This window comes from Toxorhynchites rutilus, chromosome 3 (genome assembly GCF_029784135.1).
Source record: "Toxorhynchites rutilus septentrionalis strain SRP chromosome 3, ASM2978413v1, whole genome shotgun sequence".
In the NCBI taxonomy this organism is placed as follows: Eukaryota; Metazoa; Arthropoda; class Insecta; order Diptera; family Culicidae; genus Toxorhynchites; species Toxorhynchites rutilus.
The window spans coordinates 75,846,562-75,873,995 of record NC_073746.1 but is presented as its reverse complement, the minus strand read 5'-3'; the positions used below and the strand labels follow the sequence as shown (position 1 = coordinate 75,873,995).

The window sequence follows — 27,434 nt, the reverse complement described above, 5'->3', positions numbered from 1 at the left end:
AGTCCGCAGCACTTTCCTCTCAAAGATGGTCAGAGCGCGTATGTCCTCCGTGAGCAGCGTCACAGTGTCGAGTCCATAAAGGACCACTGGTCTTATTAAGATTTTGTACACCGTTAGCTTTGTGCGACGCCGTATTCTCCTTGACCGAAGCGTCTTGCGGAGCGCAAAGTATGCACGATTTCCAGCTTGAATGCGTCGTTGGATCTCTTTCATGATATTGTTGTCGGCGGTGATCAGAGATCCCAAGTATACGAATTCATTAACCACTTCCAGTTCATCGCCGTCCACTGTCACTGTCTGTGGGAGGCTCACTGTTTTCTCCTTTGAGCCTCTTCCCACCATGTACTTGGTTTTTGACGCATTAATTAGTAGTCCCACCCTCCTGGCCTCCGCTTTTAGTCTGACGTAGTTTGCCTCAGCCGACGCAAAGTTTCTTGCTATTGAGTCAATATCATCTGCGAAGCCCAGGAGTTGGGTACTTTTGTTGAAGATCGTGACCCTCGTATCGATGCCCGCACGTCGGATTACACCCTCAAGGGCTATATTGAATAGCATACAGGATAGTCCATCCCCTTGCTTTAAACCTCTGCGTGATTCAAACGGGCTCGAGAGTGTCCCCGAAACACGAATGTAGCACATAACTCGCTTCAAGGTAGCTTTGATCAGCCGTGTCAGTTTGTCCGGAAAACCGTAGTCGTGCATGATCTGCCATAGCTGTTCTCGATCGACTGTATCATGAGCTGCCTTAAAGTCTATGAATATGTGATGAGTGGTCACGTTGTACTCCCGACATTTCTGGAGGATTTGTCGGAGTGCAAAAATCTGGTCCGTAGTGGCGATTCAATCCGATGCAAGAATCGATTCCTTTTTCTAGAAACACCTAGTGCAAATAATACCCCCACTAATTCGAATCGACAATCATTTGAACTATTCATGAGCATTCAATATTGGTACTGTTGCTTGCATCAAACAAGGCGACTTCTTTGACAAAGTAAAATATTCTCTACCCCAACCCGTCAAGAAACATTCCGTATTGTGCGCACTATATATCACCAATGGAACAATTCGTAGTCTTAATAGGATAGCCATTTTGTTCAAAATTTTTATCGATACTTTGTATTCCAGCGAAAACATGCTTCAACCATTAAAGAATCGTAACTGAGTGGATTTTCGTTCCGTTCTGTTCTTATTTTTCGAGGGACTTTAGTCATTCGTCCCTGAGAGTGGATTTCCGAGTGAGCACCAGTTCATATATAGATTTATGTGATATGCTATTTAAATCACATAAATCTATATATGAACTGGTGGTTGGCTGGTTTTCAAGGCAATTTTTAGGCTATTGGAATAAGTTTTCGGGTCAATAATTAACAAATATATGACGCGTAGACATTATAAGTAATTATCATACCACTCAGTTCGGTCTGGAGAGAGGTATATTCGATTCTAGATTTTTTTATGGCATTATGTTGGTACTGATGTTTCTCACTTATGCTGACAAGTACGGCTATTTTGTAATGTTCAGTTAATTTTTGACAACTGCTTTCCTTACACGTGTTTTGGTTCATTTTCGACTTTTGCCTATTGCCTATCTCTAGAGAAATCCCTTCGTAGTGCTGAAGTAAAATCGGCTATTGCTATGGAAATGCATAATGTAATGGGATAGAGTGGACCGCTCTATCTACAAGAGCTGTTCTAAAAGTGTCACGATTTTTGTATACCCACGGATTACTTGTAATCGATTTCAGTTGTTGGTGTGCTCGGGCTTCCGGCACGCTTTGCGTCGTTCACATCTTTTCGACCATCCGAGGACATGTTTTCGAACTCCGATAAACGTTGTTTCGCTCCAACGTAGGTTCACCAGATGTCACAATCAACATTCGGAATGTGTTCGAGCATTTAATTTGTTTTTCCCACAAAATTTGATACATATTCTTCGATCCATTTTTACAATAGGCAAAAATCGAAGATGAATCAAAACACCTGTAAGAAAAGCAATTTTCAAAAATTAACTGAACATTCAAAATAACCGTACTTGTCAGCATAAGTGAGAGACATGGGTACCAACATAATGGCACAAAAAAAAATCTAGAATCGAATATACGTAACCTGCGTAAATTCGAAAGTCGCGATACTTTTTTAACAGACCTCGTACACACTACAACATGGCGCAGTTTGGTCGAAATCAGCCCGAATAGGTGCACCCGTGGCCGAGTGGTTAGCGTCTCACATTATCATGGTGGGTGTTCGGGTTCGATTCCCGTTCTGGCCGGGGGATTTTACGTCAAAGAAATTTCCTTCAACTTGCACTGTGGTCACGCGTATTCAAGAGATTGCCCCTCGGAATACATTCAAGGCGTATTATCTGGCTTAAGAAATCTCAACTATGTTTTAGTAAATGACGATAGTTAATACATACGTTGAGACGCCAAAAGTTCCACATAGAACGTTAACGTCATTCAGGTTATTTGAGCTGATTGAGAACTAAAGACACCTACGAATTAGAAACTTATTGTAATTCATGTGAAATTACGTTAATTTTGTAAGGGAGTGTGAGTTTTTTTCCATCTGGTTCTATAGTTATGAAACACTGGAATTTTAGTTTTTAGAATGTTTCTCGCCTGAGCACAATAATAGAGTTCCAATGTAATTGAAGATAGTTATTATATGCTACACTATATACCTCAATCCAACCGGTTTCTTACATATCTCTGGAAACTCAGATAAATGGAGTGGTTCTATAGTTATGAAACGCAATGTGTGCAAATAGTTATTAGCTTGCATAAATGAAGACATCGCAAATTCGTTAAAACGAATGAGCGCTGTTATATAAAATCATCTTAAATTCAAGCAAACAAACAAACCGTGCAATAAAATCATGATGGCCCTAAAGCGTGTAAGCCATTCTTATCCGCAATTTCTCATGTTGAGTAATACGATGCTTCGAAAAAAATAAACTACCACCGAGTTTTTCTTTTCTAACCCACGAAAATCGACCTCCATCCATCAGACCGAGCTGAGCTTTGATTTTCAGTCACTGCATAGTCAAATTTGTGCTCGGATCATCGCCCGATCCGTATAATGTAACCTTAAATTGAGCGTGTAATCCCAATAACTCCCCCGTATCCAAACTTGCTAGCAGGAAAAACCGCGTACAAAAGAAGAGCCAAGTATGGCTTTGTGCACCGAGGGAGACGGACGATGAACGAGACCCATTCATAACGTGGATGAGGTTTTGCTACAAAATTTTGCTTTTTGAGTCGTTGCCTATGATAAAGGGTGTGTCACATCAAATTGCATCACGGAAAAAACGCTGTAGAAATTCGCCCAGTAGACCGATCCTTTTGAAAATTTTAGACAGTAAAATAAAAACTATTAAACAACTTTTGGCATTTTCTTTTAATTAATACTTCGAGCCCAAGCCCGTATGCTCGCACCTTCCTCTTTACCCCGTCCATAAGGTTCTGTACAACGTCAGGTTGTAGTTTTTTTTGAACAGAAATCCATTTTCTCTTGAAGTCCGCCTCCGATTTGACAACTTTTGGGTTCTTCCGGAGGGCCTGCTTCATAATCGCCCAATATTTCTCTATTGGGCGAAGCTCCGGCGCGTTGGGCGGGTTCATTTCCTTTGGCACGAAGGTGACCCCGTTGGCTTCGTACCACTCCAACACGTCCTTTGAATAGTGGCACGAAGCGAGATCCGGCCAGAAGACGGTTGGGCCCTCGTGCTGCTTCAATAGTGGTAGTAAGCGCTACTGTTGGCACTCCTTAAGGTAAACCTGCCCGTTTACCGTGCCGGTCATCACGAAGGGGGCGCTCCGCTTTCCGCAAGAGCAGATCGCTTGCCACACCATGTACTTTTTGGCAAACTTGAATAGTTTCTGCTTGCGAATCTCCTCCGGAACGCTGAATTTGTTCTCTGCGGAGAAGAACAACAGGCCCGGTAGCTGACGAAAGTCCGCTTTGACGTAGGTTTCATCGTCCATTACCAGGCAATGCGGCTGTACAGCTTCCGGGCTCGCGTCTTCCCCACCATGTTTTGCCTTTCGTCGCGGTTAGGAGCCTTCTGAACCTTGTATGTACGCAGGCCCTCCCGCTGCTTGGTCCGCTGGACGAATGAACTTGACAAATTCAGCTTATTGGCGAACCGAACTTCTCGGATCACGTCTAAACTGCTTAACTACGCGCTTGTGATCTTTTTCACTGACGGAGCATCCATTTTTGCCGTTTTTCACCTTCCGGTCGACGGTTAGGTTCTCGAAGTATCGTTTTAGTACTCTGCTGACCGTGGATTGGACGATTCCCAGCATCTTACCGATGTCCCGATGTGACAACTCCGGATTCTCGAAATGAGTGCACAGGATTAATTCACGACGCTCTTTTTCGTTCGACGACATTTTTCCAAATTTACGAAAAATTGACAGTGAAGCATGGCCAACGTGATCTATACACTCTTATCTGATTATAAGCGAAAGCTGATGATATAATTCCTAAAAATTAAATTTCTACAGCGTTTTTTCCGTGATGCAATTTGATGTGACACACCCTTTATTCAGTTTTTGTACTGTGTGACGCGATGCTTTCACGCCCATCCCATCGCAATCAGCGACACTTTAACATATTTTTTGTTCCACCAAGAATTTTGAAGCTTGCTTAAAATGGATACAATGTATACCTTCAACTTACTGTGTATCACTGAGTAATAACTTACTACTTTTGCAGATATGAGAGATGAACAGTCAATTGATTTCTTTGGTAATGATAATTTAGTGCGTATTAAAATATTTACCCCTACTATATATCATTTGTCTTACATTTATCAGTCCATCCAAGTGGAGAAATGTCCCAGTTAAGCAAATTCCTTTCGCATACAACCAAGACAAATTCAATTATGCCAGTCTCTCAACACAATGTCTTATGCTAGCAGAGGCTGAGCTATTATTCGGCTTGGAATCTAATCAAATCTACCGGCGGCATGGATCCATTTGCTCTGTGAAACCATTTTCCGTAGATCAACACTAAAAATAGCGTCTGTGCTTTGACAAGTCGTTCGCCGGCTTGCCAGGTGTTCCATAGCATATGTGTTACGTGCTCTGCACGACTCGTTTTCCCGTTGTCTCGGAATAGAGAGGATATATTTATGAACGCTTCTAATAGCGACAGGAGTAGTAACAGTTAGCGAGACGATTTTGTTTTCAAGCTGTCTGTCCGGCGTCAATCGGCGATTTGTGATCCTAATGGAACATGTTCGAGACGGTGATGCTCATCTCCAAGAGAATCGATATGTTTCGTAATTATGTATTGATCTTTCTCTTTCCTCAAATTTATTGAATATTCAATAACGATGTTTATTCCTATAACACATTACGTACAACCTTCAGCGCTTCTAAAATCTCGCTCAGAAACATGCCGCTGCTATAACTTAATGGTTATGCCAAATCATAAAAGCCCCATAAAACCTCCGAAGCACGTCTCGGAAGCATCAGAGCATCCATTGTAGAGTGACCGCTTCCCTTCCAATAGCCCATCTGAGGGCGGTTAGCTCACACTGTAACAATTGATCCCATGCCCATCACATCCGTGCTCGAGTGAGAACAGTTTATCCGAGGCTTCCCTCTCACACACCCACACGGACAGATAACCACATAACCATTAACTGTGGCAAAAAGAGCGGGAGTAGGTTATAAAGTTGGATCAACAGGCATAACACCGAAGCCACAAAATCAACAGTAAACTTTCGGAACCCTTTGAGCAGGATGTCATTCCCATTCGGCATCCTTCGGTGGAGTGATTTCACGGCAGGAGGTGGAGACAGAAGCGTGGATTGCGACCGGGTTGTAGGTTTAAGTGATAAGGATCTTTTATCGACATTCTCGCTCGGGGTAAAAGCTCATTCCAAATGCTGCTCAAGACATTGTGGTTTGACAAACAGATTCGTTGGCAGAGCTCCAAAATGATTCTAATTTAAATTCACAGCCTTTGACATCTCCGGTTGTTCTTCCGCCATCGCTCGTTTGTTACTGGGCTTTGTCACCCACCGGAAGCAACAGGGCGAGTGAACTAAAGACTTGTAATTATTTTCTTCTAACATCGTTGGAAGCCATTCGAGAGTGGTGATTTAAAATTCATGTTCACAGATAGAGGACGACTGCCAAAAGGAGTGTGACACCATTGAGCAGAACCACTCTCGTGTCGCATCCATGCCTCAGACGGATGTTGTGTCGAACCGAGTTCGACATCTTGCTGACTTTGCATGCATTGTTAGTATGTACATATGGTCCCGATGCGTAACAAGCTGATGACGGTGTCGTCGTTTTTCTCAGCGTTCTTATTGATTATATTTTTCGTCGATTGTACAACATTGAACTTTGATGTTTATTTGACTATTTGACTTTCCATCAAACTGAGTAAAAAATAAGTTTCTATCACAAATGACATTCTTTGCTCTACTCAAAGTAGTATTGCACTCGTTACTATCCAATAAGTAGTGTAATAAGTAGATGCAATTACGATGATAACACGCCTTGATTGTATTTTTGAGCTGCGAATTCAAAGCTATTCGAACTTTGGCGGGAATGGAATCGGAAACTCTCACCACGTTTGAATAGAACTGAGGGCGTATATTGGGACCTTGAGTGTCTTGAGAATACCTCGCTAGATGTTCGTGAAAACTAATGCTTCATGCAGACAAATGTAAATAATATATCACTTGTTATATTGTCCTCCCTCTCTGGCAACACATTGCAGGTCAATTAACTTGCAATATCAAAATCATTATTTTCCAAGCTTCTGAATTATACTCTGGATGTTGTTTCGGACCGAGCATTGTCGCCGTAAACCTCAAAAAGAATTCTGTGTACTGCAACAGTGTATAGCAAGCTATCTGTACAATAAAGCCTGTCCACGTTAAATTTCGGACACCAAGATGATGCCAATAAAACAAAAATTCACGTAATACAACAAAACCGATTGTTTAATTCAGTAAAATAGACTTATATATAAAACAAGGAAAGCTTACTTCGATGTTAGTTACGTTTCCTGTAAAATTCACGAACTTTCCTGGGAACATCTGCCATTAGGTTCCGTACAGTACCCTTAGATATACTGGCGGCGGCGCTTTTCCATCTCCTCTTGAAATCATTAATGCCATTCGCTTTTTTCTTAGTTTCGAGTGTGGAGCGTGGAGCACGGCTTTTGCAGTGAAATTTTGCTTATCATCACGATTGGGCACATTTTTCACTTTGTACGCTTTCCATGCCTCTGATTCACTTTTCGTACATATGATTTTGATTTTCCAATCTTTCGAGCCACATTTCAAACTGAAAGGTTGGGATGTTTCTCAATAATGGCAACTATCTTTCGGTTCATCTGTCGGGAGCATACTTTTCGATTTGTTCCGCTTCCAACCTTCCGATCCACAGTTAAGCGCTGGTCAAACGAATTGCACACACTAAACACGGTACTCTCCGGCATTTTTAGCTTTTTGGCGAGATCGCATACCGACAGTGTTGGATTTTGCTGCCGTTCGCGCAAAATGCTTTGCGTACTTCCACATAATTTGACCCCATTTTACCAAAATGAAGAAGAATGTAAACATGTTGGACATCGAAATAAAGAGGAGCCTTCTCACAATTTACAAAGAAACCAAACAGTGGATCAAGGATCAGAAAAAAGATGCTGTTGAATCCGTACCTTTCGTTTCCTACGTTGTGTTGTTCTTCTTTGTTGTTTTCCGATCACTTCACTTTCTTTCTAGTTCACTTTCAAACCCTTACAAAAACTTTTCCTTTTTCCACTGCTTTATTTCTCCTTTCAAAACACGTCCTATTCTGTTGAATCTGTTTGCGAATTGAATGTTTATTCCAACAAAACGTCAATACAAATCAGCGGCGAAAATGCAGTGTTGCCAGACTGGGTGGGTTATTATCCCATAATCGGGCGAGATTTTAATTTGCTGCACGGGCTATGCAAATGCTTGCATAGTGTATCATAAACAGATGCGTTGAACTCGACTAGTTCGATGCATTCACGCATAAGGAAAACAGTATGCTACTATATATGAGCTAAATATTGCGATTTTTGAGGCATGGGAAAATATCGAGGAATCTGTTCTGGTAAATTCGGTAAGTAGCATGCCCAACCGAATTTTTCAATTTCTCAAATAGAATCAAAACGGGGGTCTCCGTAGCCACATTGGTTGCGCGTTCGCTTAGTAAGCGATCGATCGTGAGATCAAAACTCAGGGCACTCATTGACCATATTTGTGTTGTTACAGAATAGCTACGTCCACGCAACAATCATCAGCGATGGAGATCGATCCACGGTCGAAATAAGATCGATTCATCCATACAACTAGCTGCTCTGCTCTGCAAGACACATCGGGCTGCTGTTCTATAAATAACTCAACAATGATCAATCAACTGTCTCCGCTGTCCGGTGGTTCAACTGGATAATGGAAGAACAGAAAGAATACTCTTACGCCTAAATGGCTACTGTGTGAATGGACCATATGTAATGGTATAGAAGGAATATTGGCGAATGACAACTGTGTAATGTGCTAATTATAGATATGATAACCATGAGACATGTACACGATTAAAATTCGGCTCTGTTACATCTAAAATGCTAATGAGCCTTAAATAAATAAATGGGATAGAAAAAAATAGAATCAAAAAATAATTATAATGAAAAAAAAAAAAGTGTAATGAAGTTTGAAAAATTACTGTATGACTTTGTGTTACTGAATTGGTGTTAATTGATATATTAAGTAATGTAACAACGCATCGACACAAAACTCTTTTTACATGCGTTACTATTGAAGATACAGGTCATTGCAAGGTCATTGCGGATAGCTAAAATCGCAGATAACGCAATAAAGGACTAAAATGAGGTCTACACACGAAAAAAAGGTATTTTATATTTTTAATTTTTTTTCAGTAGGGTGACCATTTCCATTTTAGGCTTTTCCGAAAAATCAACTTTTTCTAATTTTTTCCAAAACTGACTTTTTTTCAAAAATTCATAACTTTTGAACTACTAGACCGATTATCAAATTATCAAATATCATATCAAATTAAAGCCAATCTACTTATTCTGTTCTCGTTAATATTGATTGTATTCGTTTTTTATTGCTTCATAGTCTCGGGACCAAAGGCGCTATATATTTTAATATTTTCAAAGCTGAGGATTTTTCACATAACAAATGTCGAAACCAGAGAGGCGTTTTGTTTCGTTTTTGAGTTATGATTTTTCAAATTTAACCGATGGTCCAAAAAATCATTTTTCACTTTGTTTCCAAAAATGTCTTTGTTCAAAAATGTATTACTTTTGAACTACTGGACCGTTTCAGATGATCTATATATCAAATTGAAGCCAAATCGCTAGCCTTTAAAAGAATGACATATTTGCCAATTAATTGAATTCTAGTCGCATACATCCAGTCTAGTCGCATAGAAATATTGAACGAAGACTGAAAACATGTTAACTTTGAAAAATCATAACTTAAAAACGAAAAATAACACATCTCTGATTTTTGGATATGTTATGTAAAAAACCCTCAGCTTTGAACCGATTTAGGTGATCGAGATATAAAGTTGAAGACATAACTAGCCTTTATAGCTTTTATTTAAAAAATATTGAACTTGCTAAAAAATGTATTCTATTTTCGTAATTTTTTATTGTAATCGTTTTTTTATTGTTTCCATAGCTTTGGACTAGAGTGCGCTATATTTTTTTATTATTATTGAACGCTGAGTATTTTTTCGTTTTTGAGATATGATTGAGTTAACAAATTTTCCCACTACAAAAATTCAGACTTTTGAACTAAAATTTTGGCCGAAAATCGACCTTTTGGGACTTAGCCTGAGTGGCAATGAAGGTATGGAAAAAAATTAATTATAGAATTTGAAGAACCGACCATGTTCATTTTCTTTATTGGTCCAAAAAATGACCTGTGCAAAAAATCAGTTCATTTTTCATATGAAAAATCATAACTTAAAAACGAAAAAGAACACATCTCCGATTTTGAGTTATTGTATGTGAAAAATCCTCAGCTTTCTAGAAAAAATATAACACCTTTTGTCCCGAGAACATGAAAACCATAAGAAACAAATACAATCAATAGTAACGGAAACAAAATTTAAATTCTCTGCAACTGGCATATTTTTTATAAAAAAGCGAGTTGGCTTTAATTTGATATAACGATCTTTAAATCGGTCCAGTAGTTCAAAAGTCATGAATTAAAAAAAAAAGTCATTCTAGGAAAAAAAGTGAGTTTTCGGACCACCCTAAAACGAAAAATCATAACTTTTGAACAACTGAACCGATACAGATGATCGACATATCAAATTGAATAATCTAGTCTTATTTTAAATAATATTACACTTGCGAAAAATTTGGATTTTCTTTTTTGTAATTATTGATTGTTTTAGTTTTTCCCAGTTTTCTCGGTTATAGATAGAGGACGCTATATTTTTTATATTTGAACTTGAAAGCTGAGTTTTTTTTGACATAACATATTTGCAAATCAAAGATGTATCTTTTTCGTTTTTGAGTTAGGATTTTTTATATTTAGCTTGTTTTCAGTCTTCGTTCAGTATTTCTTTGCAACTAGACTAGATCTATGCGACTATAATCAAATTTTTTTGCAAGTGTAATATTTTTTTCAAAAAAGACTAGTACATTGGCTTCAATCTTAAACGCCGATTATCTGAATAGGTTCAGTAGTTCAAAAGTTATGAATTTTTAAAAACTCATTTTCGGAAGAAAAGGCAAAAAATTGTTTATCGGACCATAGGTTGATTTTGAAAAATCATAACCTTAAAACGAAAAAATCACATCTCTGTTATGTAAAAAATTTTCAGCTTTCAAGAAAAATATAAAAAAGTCCAAAGCCATGAAAACAACCAAAAACGAATAAAATCAATAATTACGAAAACAAACCCCAATTTTTTAGAAAACGTAATATTTTTCCAAAAAATACGAGGTAATTGGCTTTAATTTGATATGTCGATCTGAATCGGTCAAGTAGTTCTAAAGTTATGAATTTAAAAAATGTCTTCTTTGGGAAAAAGGCGAAAAAATGGATTTTTCAGACCACTCTAAAATGAAAATGGGCACCCCAATGAAAAAATTAAAAAATACGTGTCTAATATTTTGCGAAAAAGAACAAATCCAGCACTTTTATCTAAAATCTGAGAACCACTGTATAGGTTTGACATGGAACGGTTTATTTTAGGCTCATTTAGCAATTCAGCTGTAACAGAGCCGAAATTATTCGTGTTTATTTTTATCTAAGGATAATTGTGTTGTGTATTACACAGTAGCCATTTGGTTGCATATAATTTATTTTTTAACTGATTGGTGGTCCTAGAAAGAATCGGTGATTTTCCGTGGCTTTGTAGAAGCAACTGATGATGGTTGATACATGATTCATTCCTGTTCTCGTGAGAACAATATACAAAATTTGTGTTCTGATTGCCAGTATGTATCTCTTCTTCTACACACTTCGGTCTACCAAAATCTCTGGTGCATGAGTCGATTCCTTATTGTTAAAAATGTCCAGCGCAAATTACACCTCTATTAATTAAATTTTGCGGCATTCGTGTACATTCAACACTGTTGCTTTCTTCAAACAATGCGATATTATTGATTAGGTGAAATATTATCTGTCCCATGTCAAATATTCTTTGCTGTCTGATTAATTGACAATGGCACCATTCGCACGTATTCCATATCGAATTATTACTAATACGACGTTTTTCGCTAGAGGCTCCATTTAGACCGGTAGCGAAATAGAAAAGGATAGGTCAGGAAGAGTATTAAGTAGTGCTTGACTGGCAGCGAGAATATGTTCCAACCACTGCACATACCACAATCATAACTGAATAAGCTAGCGACAGATGAAGCTCTCGAAATAAATTTCTTTTTATTATTTAGTGACGTCATCTGTTAAAAAAAACCGTGACTTTTACGCCCATGTACTATTACGGTAAGACGTGATTCTGAGTGGCAAGCTCTAGAATACGAGTGTTCACAGAGCAAGGCGGAGGAAATTTCTTTAACGAAAAATTCCCCCGACCAGAACGGGAATCGAACCCGTACCCCCGGAATGTTAGGTTTGATGCTAACCACTCGGCCACGGGAGCACACGAAAATAAAGTATTTGTAGTAAATAAATGAATATTTTTTTCATTCTAATAAAATATTTGTTTTCCCGGTCTCGCGCGGAGCGTCGTCGTCGTGTATAGACATGTTTTTGTTTCGCTCCGTGTTTAGTTCCATTTTTTCTGTTATTTCGGTGGTGTGATTAAAACGTTTTATTAATCGTTCAACAGTTAATCGAATACTTTTTAGCAGTTTGTTATTCGATACGATTAATCATCCCAAATAATCGATTAATCGATTAATCGTTATATTGAAAGGAATAATTAGTTAGACTAATATCTCTCATTTGCTAGAAAACCATCTGGAATCAAAAAGTGTGCATTCCGCCTGAAATTTAGTTATTATCTTTTGCGCTTTCCTGGACTCGTGGACGAAGCTCAATTCGCGTTGACGGCATTGAGTTTCGTTTGCGAGTTTATGGGAGCGTCGGGGATGGTGATTGAATTTCAGGATAAAACTGCAGCGGCCGTACGTTTTTTTTCTCTAGGTTTGAATTGGTTATTCGACGTAAATTATTCGTTCGCTTCGATTATTGGTTGCACAGTATTCGTTCGATTAATAATCGATTTCTGTGGGAATTATTCTATTAATCGATTAATCGAACGATTATCGGGGATCATTAGGAGTAGCGTTCCGGATTGAAGTGTGATACAGAGGGCCTCATTACGAGCGCCGGTGGGGGCGAGATGTTTTGTATGCAAGGTTATATACACTTCATCTCATTTTCACCGTGAGGTGATGTTCGTGATCAAGCTCAGAGTATGTGTGATGAATAACAGAACATATCGCAGGATCGGTTGGCCTTGGAGGAGTTTTCTCGGTTACCTTATCAGGTTTCCCACTATTGAATCTCTGCCAAGGCGATTGAATATCGATGAAAAGTATATCGAATGAATACTAGAATATATTAATATAATATATTATATAAAATGTATCAACTTTTAAGGTTTTCCTTCTCAGGATACCTAAAGATAATCTATGCCGCGTATTGTAACACATGAGATTTCCGGATTTTTGTTTTGTCGAGAGGTCAATTGTTCGCATTTACATAATCACATCACTTACCGCAGTGAATCCTGATATTTCTTAACCATTCCCACTAACAACAATCCCTCCCATGATAAACGCTAGGGAACCACGCTATAGAGGCGACCCTTCTGGCCTTCGGGCGGCGAATATCATACTAACATTCCTTCCCATCCCCTGGTGACTGTAAGGACGTCGTTATTGACCATTTAAAGCTCGAATCACCGAAAATTGCACAACGAGAATGATTTGCTAGTCCCAAGCGTCATTCTGTGTGTTCTTTGTGCAATTTGGTTGGTTCAGGTCAATCACGGAGAGCAACTACGAATTGTACAGTCCACCCAAGCTCAAGCTCAAGCTCATGTACTATTACGGTAAGACGTAGTCCCACGTCAAGAAAAGCATTTTTTCTAATAACACAAATTCCGGTATATTTTTGACAGAATTTATGTATGCATGGAATAAATAAAGCTGAATCCTCATTTTTATTTTAAGATTATCTAAAATCATTTTGATTGATTCATATTCTTTCATGTACTTGTTATTTTGAATTGTACTTCATCGAATTAAATTTATTTTTGAAATAATATGATTCGGTGGGACCTTATTCCGGTAATTATTCCACTCATCTCTGATTTATTCTTCTTGTGGCGATTTCTCAGACGACGTCGTATGCGATGATCCGGCAGGCACTTCATCTTGCTTCCTCTCTTCATCATCATCATCAATGAAAGTGTATTTACAAATTTGACTTTCTCGCTGGTCGATCTTGTCGTTATCCGCATCTTTTAGGCAGTACTGGCTGATTCTTTCTGCACCGCATTCTGGGCACAGCGTACTGTCCTCGCAGATCTGCTCCAGACGTTTCACTTTGTCTTCCACATCGAGCATTCGTTGTTCCAACGAATCCAGCCGTTTCTGTAACACGAAAGGAAGCTGGATCCAGAGGCGCTCTTCACGAAGTTCTTCAGTTAATGGAACAATTTTTCTGCCCGTGAAGGAATTCGAATAGTCGGGAGATTCGCTGGAATTTATGGATGATTTGTCGCAAGGATTTTGTGCAATCGACATTTTTTCCCTGAAAAAATTGCAATTTTGGTATTCTCAAACGTAATAAGTGTTCGTAGCCTACTATGATTTACTTTGTTGCGAGTGAAAGATCAGGGTCCTGTTTTCAAGCTAAAATACCTTTTTATTCGTGTTTGCACTTCATTTTTAGAGCTTTATTGCGTTATCTGCGATTTTTTTGTTATTCGCGGTGACCTTGCCAGACTATTCCGTAAAAAATAGGGTCCTATGTTTTGCGACAAAGAACAAAACTACCACTTTTCACGAAAATCTGAGAACCACTATATCGGTTTGGCATGGAATGGCTGTATATGAATAGCCTTTACAATTTCCAACAAGTCACCCATGCATCGAAAAATGGACGCTCTATTTTTTTCAGAATTGATCGAAAACATATTTTAGAGAAAAATGAGTTTTAATTTTTAAGTGATGTTTTTCTTTCAAAATTTATTTGATATTTTTAATGAAAACTACCATAATTTCCAATGTTTCATTCTTAAACCAACATTTTGCAGGTCTTATAGTTTTTGTGTTGAGATTTTTCGAAAAAAAGTTGAAACACACAGTATCAGAACATTTCTCACTCAAAAACAATAAAACCTAAAAAAATTGTTTATGAATGAAATGTTGTGTTTATTTATTTATTATTTATGTTTCCATAAAAAAATTATTAAAAAAATCATTGAAAAAAAATATTTTGAAAATTAAAATTAATTTTTCTCAAAAATATTTTTTTGAAATTCTGAAAAAATAGATATGAATAGCCCTTACAATTTCCAACAAGTCACCCACACATCAAAAGATGGGCACTTTTACAGAAAAAAAAGTTTTTGTCACATCAAGTGTTTCATGTTTTTTTATAAAAAAACAGGAAGTGGGTTATATCTATGGTATAACCGCAAGGGTGACGTAGGACTATCGTTGATTTAGAGATCATTTGTATGAAGTTGAATCTGAATTCATTCTGAATGAATGAATATTTGGAGAACTTCGAAAACGAGAGCGTTACGTTGGAGGCACAAGGTTTTATGCATCCAATATTGGATACGGAAATATCCTACTGATGGGGAAGAATAATCTTCAGAAGCTATCCTGTTGATTGCGATTGATTGAAAAATCACAAAACCTAATGTATTTGGTCACAGTGTTACATGGATAGAAAACATTAAAATAAACTCTTTCACATGAATATATTTTGAAAATTCCCAAAGGAACTGGCAGATTATTTTCCAGCAATGATTAGATCTTTCCGGAACTTTCTCGATGCTGAATGGCATCCTAACGGAAAGAGTTCTGCGCGTGTATGTGTCGATCCTTCGCCGTCCACCTCCTCCAGCACGTTAGGCAACGATGTTGTCTTGTCGATGTCCTCACGAAAAATGAATGTGTCTCACCACCAGAATATCGCTTAAGTATGCTTTTTGTGTGTGATTGAATCGAGAGAAGGTGTGGTTTACGATGGCAATTTGGAAGGCAAACTAGAGGGGAATGAACTCTCTGAGCTCGGAACTTTCGGCGACTGAGCAATAATCGATTGCGGGCGCATACAATATTGGATACGGAAATATCCTACTGATGGGGAAGAATAATCTTCTGAAGCTATCCTGTTAATTGCGATTGATTGAAAAACCACAAAACCAAATGTATTTGGTCACAGTGTTACATGGATAGAAAACATTCAATTAACCTCTTTCACATGAATATATTTTGAAAATTCCCAAAGGAACTGGCAGATTATTTTCAGTAACGATTAGATATTTCCACATTTTCCTCGATACTGGAAGCCCACCAGTGGTTAATGCCAACTCGATAACCACCTGTTAATAGCAATTGATTGAAACATATTTGGTCACAGTGTAACATGGATAGAAAACATTCAATTAAACTCTTTCACATGAATATACTTTGAAAATTCCCAAAGGAACTGGCAGATTATTTTCAGTAACGATTAGATATTTCCACATTTTCCTCGATACTGGAAGCCCACCAGTGGTTAATGCCAACTCGATAACCACCTGTTAATAGCACTTGATTGAAACATATTTGGTCACAGTGTAACATGGATAGAAAACATTCAATTAAACTCTTTCACATGAATATATTTTGAAAATTCCCAGAGGAACTGGCAGATTATTTTCAGTAACGATTAGATATTTCCACATTTTCCTCGATACTGGAAGCCCACCAGTGGTTAATGCCAACTCGATAACCACCTGTTAATAGCCGCGCGTGTATGTGTGTGTAGCGATGTCTTCCCAGGGAACCGTTTGTGGCATCACTCTCCTCCTGATAGATTCCCTTCTGGCCTAGGGTGCACAAACAGGCTCTTGGTGACACCGTTCATCCGCGCTTTCATGATAAATAAAGAGCTTCACCGCAACAGTGACAACATGCTCCAATCGCTGTTCAATTAGAACTGAGTGGATTCCCGAGCGCCGCTCGCTTATATACCGATTGGTGATTTCAATAGCCTGTTTTGAAAGCAATTTTAAGACTATTGAAACAAGTTTTTGGATCAAAAAGTAACAAGTATATAACGCGTAGACATTTTATCTTTCGAATGAAGTGTTTATCATACCATTTCGTTCAGTTGTTTAGGAGCTATTAACGCTCAAAATCTCGGTCTCCGGCGTAACGCTTTCGTTTTCGAAACTTTGATTTTACACCCCGGTATAGAAATGAAAGACGTAGTCCTACGTCAAAAAAAACAAAGTAAATGTTGAACTCGTGACATTTTTTTAATGTATGTATTTATGTTTATGTATTTTTATGTATGTTTTTATGATGTATTTATGTATGAACTTCCTGACCCGACAAACTTCGTCCCACTCACAATTGATATTTTGAATTAAATCATTTCGAACACTCAAGTTCCCACAGAAATTATTTTTATCTGGATAATTTTATGCATTTCTTTTTTGACATATAAACCTGATGCAGACTAAGACGAATCAAACCTGATACTGACTGTTTAAATCTGTTGTTCTGTTATTGAGTTAAATCGTGAAGAACGTACACCAAATCATTTTTATTTATATAAATTATCGCGATTTACATGTCTGAAATTTTTTCTTTATTTTTTGAAACTTATCGAACGCTAGAGTTAACACACACGAAAATCTTATGAGTAAAACATTATTTTTATCCGGAGTCTCCATACAAAAATGCCTTGTTTTCCAAAAACTTGAAAAGATTCCTTTTTCCCTGTAAAAGTGTTCATCTTCCGATGTATGGTTAGCTTGATGGAAATTGTAAGGGATATTCATATGATTTTTTTTAGAATCAGGCTAGCCATACAAATGAAACACAAATTTCTGCATTACTCGAGAATTAATCAGGCAAATAAAACCAAATTAGGCATATGGGGGTTTTAGGGTGCAATAAATGTTTTTACGTTGGTTAGGCACTCCACCCCCCTCTCTAAGGAAGAGCTGCCATACAAATGAAACACAAATTTCTGCATTACTCGAGAATTAATCAAGCAAATAAAACCAAATTAGGTATATGGAGGTTTTAGGGGGCACGAAACGTTTCTATGGTGAATCGACACTTCTCCTTCCTCTCTAAGTGGGGGGCTGCCATAGAAATGAAACATAAATTCTTGCATAACTCGAGAACTAATCAAGCAAATGGAACCAAATTTGGCATATGGAGATTTTAGGGAGCAATAAATGTTTTTATAGTGATTTGACACTCCTTTCTCCTTTTTGAAGAGGAGGAGGGGAGGGTGCTGAATAACTCGAGAACTAATCAAACAAATGGAATTGAACTTAGAAGTTTTAGGGATCGATAAACGTTTCTATGGTGGTTCGACACTCCTCCTTCTTCTCTAAGAGGAGGCTACCATACAAATGAAACACAAATTTCTGCATAACTCGAAAACTAATCAATCAAATGGAGCCAAATTTCACATGTGAAGGTTTTTGAATATGAAAAATGTTTCTATGATGGTATGACCACTTCCTCCTCTGAAATGGAGAGGGGGTCCCGTAAAAAGAATACACATATTCCAACCAAACATAACAATTAATTTTTTTTTAATGTGATGAAACGTAATCCTATATCTTCTTCTATCTATATAAATAAAAATGGATCACCGAATGTGTTGATAAGAGTAAAACTCGAGAAAGGATTTTTCCGATTTAGGGCTGTCTTTATTCTATCATATTTTCTGTATCAAACATATATTCCATGTAACGGAGAAACCTGTTATTTGCAAGTGGTTGAAAAATCTTGAACGAGGATTATCCACGAGCGGATGATACGCGAAAGCAAGTTCCATAGTAATTCTATAAAGCTTCCCAACATTTGTCAGTGAGACGTAGGTGCTTGTTCTTTTGATTTGGTCATAGCTTTCATATTATCTGACCACTGGTGCGCACGACCTTGCAAATGGATAGTTTAATGTTTTCTGTATTGATGAAACATAGTTTTCATGCTGAAATTCTTTATTTCTTTATTTCGAGTTTACACCTCATTTTAGTCATATATCGCGTTATCCGCGATTTTCATTATTTACGGTGACCTTGCCAGACTATTTCGCGGATAATCGGGGTTCTACTTTATTATAATGACGAGTTTTGGTAAAAGTACTAGGAATTTTATAGTAAAAGGTGATTTTAAAGGGTAGATTAGAAAATCAATCAATGAACAATTCTGCGATTGGTCCTATGAACGTGCGTTTAGTAAAAAAGCGTGAATGTGATAACGAAAAATAAATTTTGGGCTGAACGAAGTTTGCCGGGTCAGCTAGTTTGAGAATAAATTCATTTTCTTCTACCGCATTACCACTATGGACAACGCTACTCCATTATCTTAACGCATAACAATGGAGTTGCATTATCCATCATGTCCACCATAATGGGTGTTCACACCAAACCAAGTGTTTACTCCAAGCTATGCTATAATCAACTGAGCTTCCTTTGTGGACTTATGGACAAAACCCGATTTTCCTATTTGCCCGAAATTGAAGCCATGAGGCGTCGTGCACAAATTACGTAACGCGAGGTCAAGGTTGCGTTACTTTCTGTGTATTAGAGATAGGAAATGCGTTACGTAGGGGGAGGAGGGGGTCAAAAATCTGGATTTTTAGCGTTACGTAATTTGTGCACGACGCCTAACTTGTGGAATGGAAGGACGCAGAAGAATAAATTCTCTATATTCAAATTTGATTCCTTTAAAAACTTACCCAACACTGAATGCGACACCCGGTAATATCACGACTACTAGTCTACGCACACATTTCGCTAAGACGAACCACCCCTCAAACCAATCATATCATGTTTGCCAATTGCCTATAGAGCCCTTGAGTGTCGAGACGATAACTTGCGAGCTTCTAACGCGTTTACAAACACAGTTTTACTACCGATAGGGCCGTCGAGGTCGATGATGATGATGATGGTGGGAAAGCGCTGAAATCATACACCACGCGTATGAAATCGAGCCTTTCGACGAACATATCCAAAACCACACCGCAACGGTTCGTAAACATAATGTCTCTATCAGCGTTTATATTTCTTTTACGGTACCCTGTTAAGCGTTTTTTCTGTTTGCCGAAATCGGTCGATAAGTGCGTTCCAGACGTGTCATATCATGCTTCCGCTGCGATTGGTTTTCCCGGGGGAAGAGGAAGGCAATTATTGTGCCATTTTGGAGGCTAATACAGTTAAGTGGTCGTTCGAATTTGGATGGAAACTACAGACAATATCTCGGTCAATCGATTCCCTCCACTAAACTTTGAATAATCGAGAATCAAAACGCAGCGAGAAAACATCAGCGGTTTCTATCAATTGTGAAATGCGAGCAAATGTAAGTGACAGTTAAAATTCATCGACCATATTTCATTCCGATTGTAATGCGGTAAACTGGGACGAATTGTTCCCAACGTAACTCCTGTCCCGTGCATTAAAGCTGAATAATCACAACCGACTGTTGTTTGGTTGTTGACGGGTGCTGCTGCTGCTGCTGCTGTTCTTGGCTGAGACGATCAGACTCAAAGTGGAATATGATTTACGACAAAAACGAACTGTCAGGTGTGATTTATGTCGCCCGAATTGGGCGGTTATGAATCAGATTCATGGGTTTTTTTTTTCGCACACAAAAGCCGGGAATTGGACCACTGCCAAAAATTATGAGCTGGCGTGCCGGACAATAAAATTTGAATTAGTTGCGCTCGATGGAGTGCTCCGGTTGGTCCCGTGTGCGAGAGAGGGTAATTATATAATGATGCTTAGATGACAGATTTGCATGTCGCGTTTGGCAATCGCCAACAAGTGGTTGTTTCGGGAATTAGCTGAGAGTTCCACGCGAAGGTGCGATCAGAAATACTAATCATAATTAGCGTAAACAAATTACATTAAACACCTAATTTGTACCATGATAGGGGCTCATGAATAATCAAAAACAATAGTTCACGTGTAATTTTTACGTCAACATAAAACGGGCACTTGCACGCTAGTCAACTTAGGTTTTTTTTCTCCCAGATGTTCATTCTTGACGAAACACACTGGAATGTAGTAAATTACCTGCTGGGGCTGAAAATGTTTCGGTACGATGGAATCATCCACGGCGCTCGATACTTTACCTGGAAAGAAGAGAAAAAAAAAGTTTATTTTATTTCTGGAAAATGCCTGTAGTGGGAAACAGGAAAAACCACTACAGGAAATTGTGTCACATTTACCCGAAACCCACTCATCCGAAAGACAGTTACCCCAAAGACATTCACCCGAATTCCACTCACCCGAATGTAACAAATACTCGAATGCGACAGCTACCTGAATGTCCCGACTACCCGAACTAACACTTACCCGAATGCGAAAAATACCCGAATGTAACAGTTACCCGAATGTAACATTTACCCGAATGCGACACTTACCCGAAAGGATATACTCGAATAATACGCAAATTTTATTATTAGGAAGTATTTGTCTATTTATTTCTGATCAGTATTATATGAAGATAATATTTGTCTCGTAGGGTCATTTTCATTCAAAAAGATTTGTTCGTGGGTAGTGCAATTTGAGAAATAGGGGCGTTGAATAAAATCCTCTCCAAAATAATCAAAAATGAAAGAATGTAGTTTTATAACGAATTATGAAATTTATCCATTCATATGGATGACGCAGTCCATTTACTTAAACGAATGCTGACAATTTTGGTACTTGGTATTTTGGTTGATTATGAATTCATTTTTTCGCAATAAAATCTATTCTGATATCAAAATGCATGACATGCATACGTAATGCACCAGGTAAATGTATGCCGTCCGACGCTCGCTAACGCACGGTCGAACCTGACTAAAGGATCGTCTCCTATGTTTCAAACAAACCGGGCAATCGGTAGAACACAGGTTTGCTTGCGAGAGGTCACCGCTTCCGACGGCGGGTCGGCGGCCGACTCGAATTGCGTCACCTCGGCGGCTTGGTGCCACCTCGGTTCCTTAACCTCGTTGAATGGGGACATCGCCCCCATTACATTGATCTCAGAATAAAGTTCATCACGAAATAAAAAATTTATGATAAAAACTGCGCTGCGGTGGTGAATACGTATGCCATATTTTTTTCTTGTCCATTCATTTCGAAATTCGCATTTCAATGTCATTCGGGTATGTGTTACATTCGAGTAAATGTGCTTCGGGTAAACGTATTTCTTGTGAATGGGACACAACCGTTCATCAATATGACATGTATTTACAATATTCGTTTACGTATGTCACAAAGTTTACAATCATTTCCTTTAAGCATAAGATGTCTGACGGTTCCCATGAGTCTTCTGGTTCTGACGAGCTTCGGTACTCGAATTGTTATGACATTATTTTGTACGAATTCATGAAGTAAGAATATTTGAAAAACCTAGTTTTGCAGCTCCACAAAATTGTCAACGAAGATGTTCGTCAGGTGCAGTTATTTCAAAGTATACTCGTGAAAACGAGTGTTTTGGATGGATTTGGATGGATGTGAGCTGCTCATACAGATATGAGTAATGCTCGCGAGAACAGAAGAGTAAGGTATATAATTTCTGTAGAGGACGGAACCCATGATACGAGGGCATCAATTATTTCAACCTGTATGGAAATATTACTGTAGAAATGTATTGGCCACATACAAATACGAATAGGTACATACACTCTGTCCAACTTCTATAAACCAGGTGATGATCTTGCTGCTTTGTGTCATTGTAAACAAACAATGCTTCAATTTATATTCTAGTGTGTAGGTAATGGTGACTACCGTACACTGCATGATTTTCATATATGTGTGTGTGTGCAAGCGCTGAGCGTAAATGAATGTTTTCGTATTTTTAACTTTTAACTTAGTATTTTTAACTGTTGTTGTAAACAACTCTTTTGAACGAAATTGACGTTAAATATACTTTATTCTAAGCATACAACAATGTATGAATGTATCTTATTAAAATTATAACTGTTTGTGTTGCAACGAAAAAGAATCAGGGTGGCCTTTGAATCAAAATGAAGCATTTATTTTGACAAACTTTACAAAAATAATAACGAACATCTATGATTTCGTTATTTATAATTTCTGGTACAGTCATTCACCTTTAATGATCGATACAATTTTCCAGGATAGCCAGAGCCGGTTTATCGTAAAATATAATAGCCAAAACAATTCCATTCATCGGAACTGTTTATTTGAAAATGAACCCGTAACACACACACAATGTGGAAGATCATTGGTCATCATTATCACCTTTCTCTATCTCTCTCTCTCGCCCCACTTATTTATCTCTAGCGGGATTTCCGGGACCCTCCCAACAAACAGTCACGACTGAAGTGAAACAAACATAAATAATATTGATCGAATGAACAAACGAACGAACGAGCCGTCGATTCAGCCGATCCATAGGCCAGGCTAGAACGGAAAAAGAATAGTAAGTAAACGAAATAATGTGCTTGATTTATGGAATACTTCAACAGGTATTCTCTCCGCCCAACAACAGTGTAGCTTTCCCTTGGTAGACGAAACGCGAAACGGAAGCGGGAGGGAATGAAAATTGTATGCTCACTTTGGGGAAAATTGCTCATGGTTATTTATTTTCCTTGGACTCGGGCCAACTCGATGGCGGCACTCTTTGGGTTGAGGCGTATCGTTTTGCATGGTGGAGGAAAAAGCGGCAATAGAAGAAAAACACTATATGAAATGTAATAAACAAAAAGTACACAGTCCATAATTCTACCTGCTGTAGAAATGTGAGCTTATTGTTTTCATTGATGCTAGTATATTTATACTGAGTGCTCAAAGAATGCACTGTTTGGATTGTGTAACTGCTCATCAGTTAGTTACATTTGAGTCTACGATTGATTGTTTTAATTTACTGGAAAAGAAACGTTAGAATTACGAAGGAGTGTCAGAGTCTAAAACTAAGTTCATGTCAAAAATTAATAGAAAGTGCAACTGTGTTTGGTCATCTGATCTGACCATAACCTTATCGTCTCATATTTGATAATTTTTTACCGAACATGGCCATCAGTAGAAATACAGATTACTCTGTAGATATGATAACCTTAGTCGCGCGTCGGACTATCCGCTCGTAGGTTGACTGAACTGTTGTGTTATCTCAAATCCATGATGTATGATGTCTTGGAACTGTAGACAATGGCGCCATTGTGATTTCCAAAGATTGATTCCTGCCAATACGGATAGTCCGGATAGTCCGACGCACGACCAGGGTTACCATATCTACAGAATAAAATATTTCTATAGATTTTAAAACTTCTTAGAACTAAGAATCTGTAGATAAAGGTTACATATTTTTTTGGTTTCATTCGCTTGATTAATTCTCGAGTAATGCAGAAATTTGTGTTTCATTTGTATGGCAGCCAGATTTTTGAAAATAACGTTCCAATATTAGTTATGACTTAATGTCAATAATATCATTCATATAGCATTTAGATTAGTAGTGATGAGAGTTATATTTTTTGACATATATGTGTAGCGTGACGTAGACTTTCGCGAACATATTGAGGGTACAAATTGAAAAACTAAATGTATGCAGTATCACGAAAATTGTCCAATTTTATGCGCTTTCGACTCCAATCGATTTAGACAATCTCCGACAATCTATTGTAATAATAAAATTTATAATTACCCAAATGAAGACTAGAAAGTGGATCTAGCCCGTGTTAGGAAATCGATTGCAGTCTACTCAATTATATCTATCTTTCGCACAGACCAAAGCGAACAAATAAGATTGGCTCTATTCAGGAAGCTCAAATCATTCAAAATATATCTTTTTCGTTACTGAAGCTGCGAAAACATACCCGATAAATTTATTTAGCATGAAAAATTTCTATCACAACATATCCGTATTCTTAACGCATGGCTTCATAGTAACTTACCACTTTTTTCATGGGTTGACGTTTATCCCAATTTAGAGTTTTAACATTTTTGAGCTACATTTTAATTCATTACAACTGTTACAATTTGGTGTTTGTACCAGAAATATATTACAATAAAGGTATTTACGTAGCGCAATGTAATGAAGCACTGTGTAAGCTCCCATTAGAATACCACCGCGCTACATGGATGAGGATCGGGCGATCTTGAGGAAGATCGATCTTGACGAATTGATTTTCTAAACGGCGTACGGTGCGTTGAATTCCCAACAAAAAAGAATGTGGAACAAAAATCATAACAGCAGAATTTAGGCATTGTAACACTTTAGTGTGTTCATAAGTATCAGAACTAATGTTTGCATAAATGTTTCGTGTCATTCGAATAATCGCATAGGTCAAGCGACAAAGTCTTTGTTTGTCGAAAGTAAAAAGTGCTGATATTTTTGGATACACATTGCTGTCATTAATTACACATTTATTGCATCAATGGCAAAAGTGTCTCATATTCAATGGATTATAGAAATAAGATTGTGGATTGATTATACTTCATATGGTTTATTCGGGTTTCTTTCAAAAACAAAAAAAGGTGACATTTTCATCTTTTTTAGTTCATAAACAAAACTGTACCTTGCTCCGTATTAGAAGCTTTTCTTTTGCATTCTGCATCTATGATTTCTTCTAATTTTCAATGTCATCGTCACTATAAATATCTACGTCATTCGCTCTCGAAGTTTCTTGCTCCACGAATCAAGAAATACTGAGATAATTCTTTGTCATCCTTCTAATGCTTGAAAGCTGACGATTTTCGCTTAAGGGATATCGATGGATCGGAGTTTAATAGCAACGATCTTAGCAGATCTTCGTTTGAGTTGACTCGAGATGATTTCCTCGTGTGATTTAAACGGGTTTTCCTGATGATTTTATGGGTAGCTTCCAAGCCCTCTTCCCCAAGGTCCCCAAAGGGTAGATCGAACATTGAAATAATATTGGCATTGTGGATCAAAAGCCTGTGTGCGCTCAAAGGCATGTAGTACCAGCTATGTAGAACTAAGTAGAGTTGCCTTGTTTCCCACAACTTTGCTTAGTATTTTGTGTTATCAATTTCCTTGCCGCTGGATATAATTCTCTTCTTCTTTTTCTTCTTTGTTTTAAAGAGGCTTTCAACTTTCCAGTTCATTCGCCTCTAAAATATAATTCTCAAAATGGTAGAACATTTTATGATGAGATTTACTTCTATTCTAGTGATTACAGCACTTGTCGATGGATCGGAAAAAAATCTTCGCGCGGTGTTTTCATCGTTGGTCGTACCGTATCCAAGTTTCGTCTTGTCAACTATAAAGTCCATTTGAGCCTTAAATTTACTTTGGATAAGTCTTTTGCGTTCCTTGTGAATTTTTATTGTTAGTTCTCTTCGAACTTGCCACGTTTTGAACGGTAGCCTAAAACTAAAATATCAGATAAATTTCTTCTCAAATTTTTAATATAGCCTACAGATTTTTAAAAAAAATCTGTAGGCTATATTCAACAGACATTCAAAAGATTTGATCCAGCCATTTGATCCATCGATAGAACCAACCTGAAGTTTCCGAAATTCTCGGGCTTCTCGTTGACGTGGCCCCACAGACATAGCACTTAGCCGCTGCTTTCTCTTGGGATAGCGTGTTACATGCTTTCCCATCTAACATGGTGAACAAAAAAAAATTGAAAGCTACTTTGCAACGATACCGTAGGCTGATGTGTCGAAGGCAGTAATTCACTGATGAGTGACTCTACTGAAGATTACTCATTCAAAATAAGATTTGCATCCTCTTTTGCGAACATAAACATGATAGGTCTGCAGAAATCTGTAGATCCTGGACGGGGATTTTGCCAAATGGTTTTTCCTGTTTCAACATCAATTAGTTTGATGGGCACCATAGCAATGAAAACTTTTGGTTGTAAGTACTGTGTGCAGAACTACCGTTCATGCCCCATTTACAGATCAGTTTCGTTTTTGTAGGCTTAGTTATGTGCAAGGTATAAACAATTAACCAGTTCCTGAATGTTGTTTTTCGGGATGAGTTTATTTTTTGTTTGTTTCAGGGCGTACAGACTTTGAGAGCAATCACCTTTTTGAGCGCAATATATTTCCGGTCCGTAGGCTCCAAGTTTACAAAAAAGAACCAGGCAACAGAAATGGTTCCGAAGCTAGCCACGTTTTATGTTTTATCTTTTTTATTATCTCCTCGATGACATTCTTTCCACTTTTTGTTGAGTTTCGAGCAGTACGTGTGACAAAAATTGTAATTTTTTTTGTATACATGATCCGGGCCAGTGTTGCTGTTAGATATGAAGTAGAATTTTCCAGAAATGTAGAAATCTAGTAACCTAGCAGTTTAACAATCTAGCCATCTAGTAATCTTGCGATTTGTGCACCCTAGCAACCCAATGTTTTTTCGCTCCTATAGCAACGTTTTTTCACCCAGTTTGTTACTTTGTATCGAACCTTCAAGAATGGAAGACGTATTAAAGGGACTGAAGTTTTGTTAAAAACCCCGCGAGTTTTTTTTTATGAATATCCCGAAATAGTTCAACGAGTCGTTCGTTGTTCAACGCTACTGCTGTAATAAAGGTGTTCCCCGAGTGTCCCCCGAGTGTTCCCCGAGTGTTCCCCGTCGAAACCATCTGCGGTCCATCTAGCGATCGAGATTGGAGTCCCCCATTTGCACGAAGAAATCCCAGCGATTAACCCGTTGTCGAAATCCCGCCCCATTAGTGTTCAACCCCATCATTTTGGTGCCGTGACCAGGATAAAGGTCACACAATTCGCCCCGCAAACAAGAAGACG

The 27,434-nt window shown here is 38.1% G+C and overlaps 2 protein-coding genes across 4 annotated transcripts in view; both read right to left on the bottom strand.

Moving 5' to 3' along the window:
- The window catches only part of LOC129780539 (uncharacterized), a 315,512-nt gene that overhangs the window by 194,067 nt on the left and 94,011 nt on the right, over positions 1 to 27,434 (bottom strand). The window lies entirely within an intron of this gene.
- Positions 13,731 to 14,281, bottom strand: LOC129780543 (uncharacterized). Its single transcript, XM_055788914.1, has one exon. It carries the CDS (start codon positions 14,257 to 14,259, stop codon positions 13,825 to 13,827), a length of 435 nt encoding a protein of 144 aa, XP_055644889.1. The 5' UTR covers positions 14,260 to 14,281; the 3' UTR covers positions 13,731 to 13,824.

Coding starts and splice junctions, on each gene's coding strand:
- LOC129780543 (XM_055788914.1), bottom strand. CDS start 14,259: ATGTCGATTGCACAAAATCCTTGCGACAAATCATCCATAAATTCCAGC.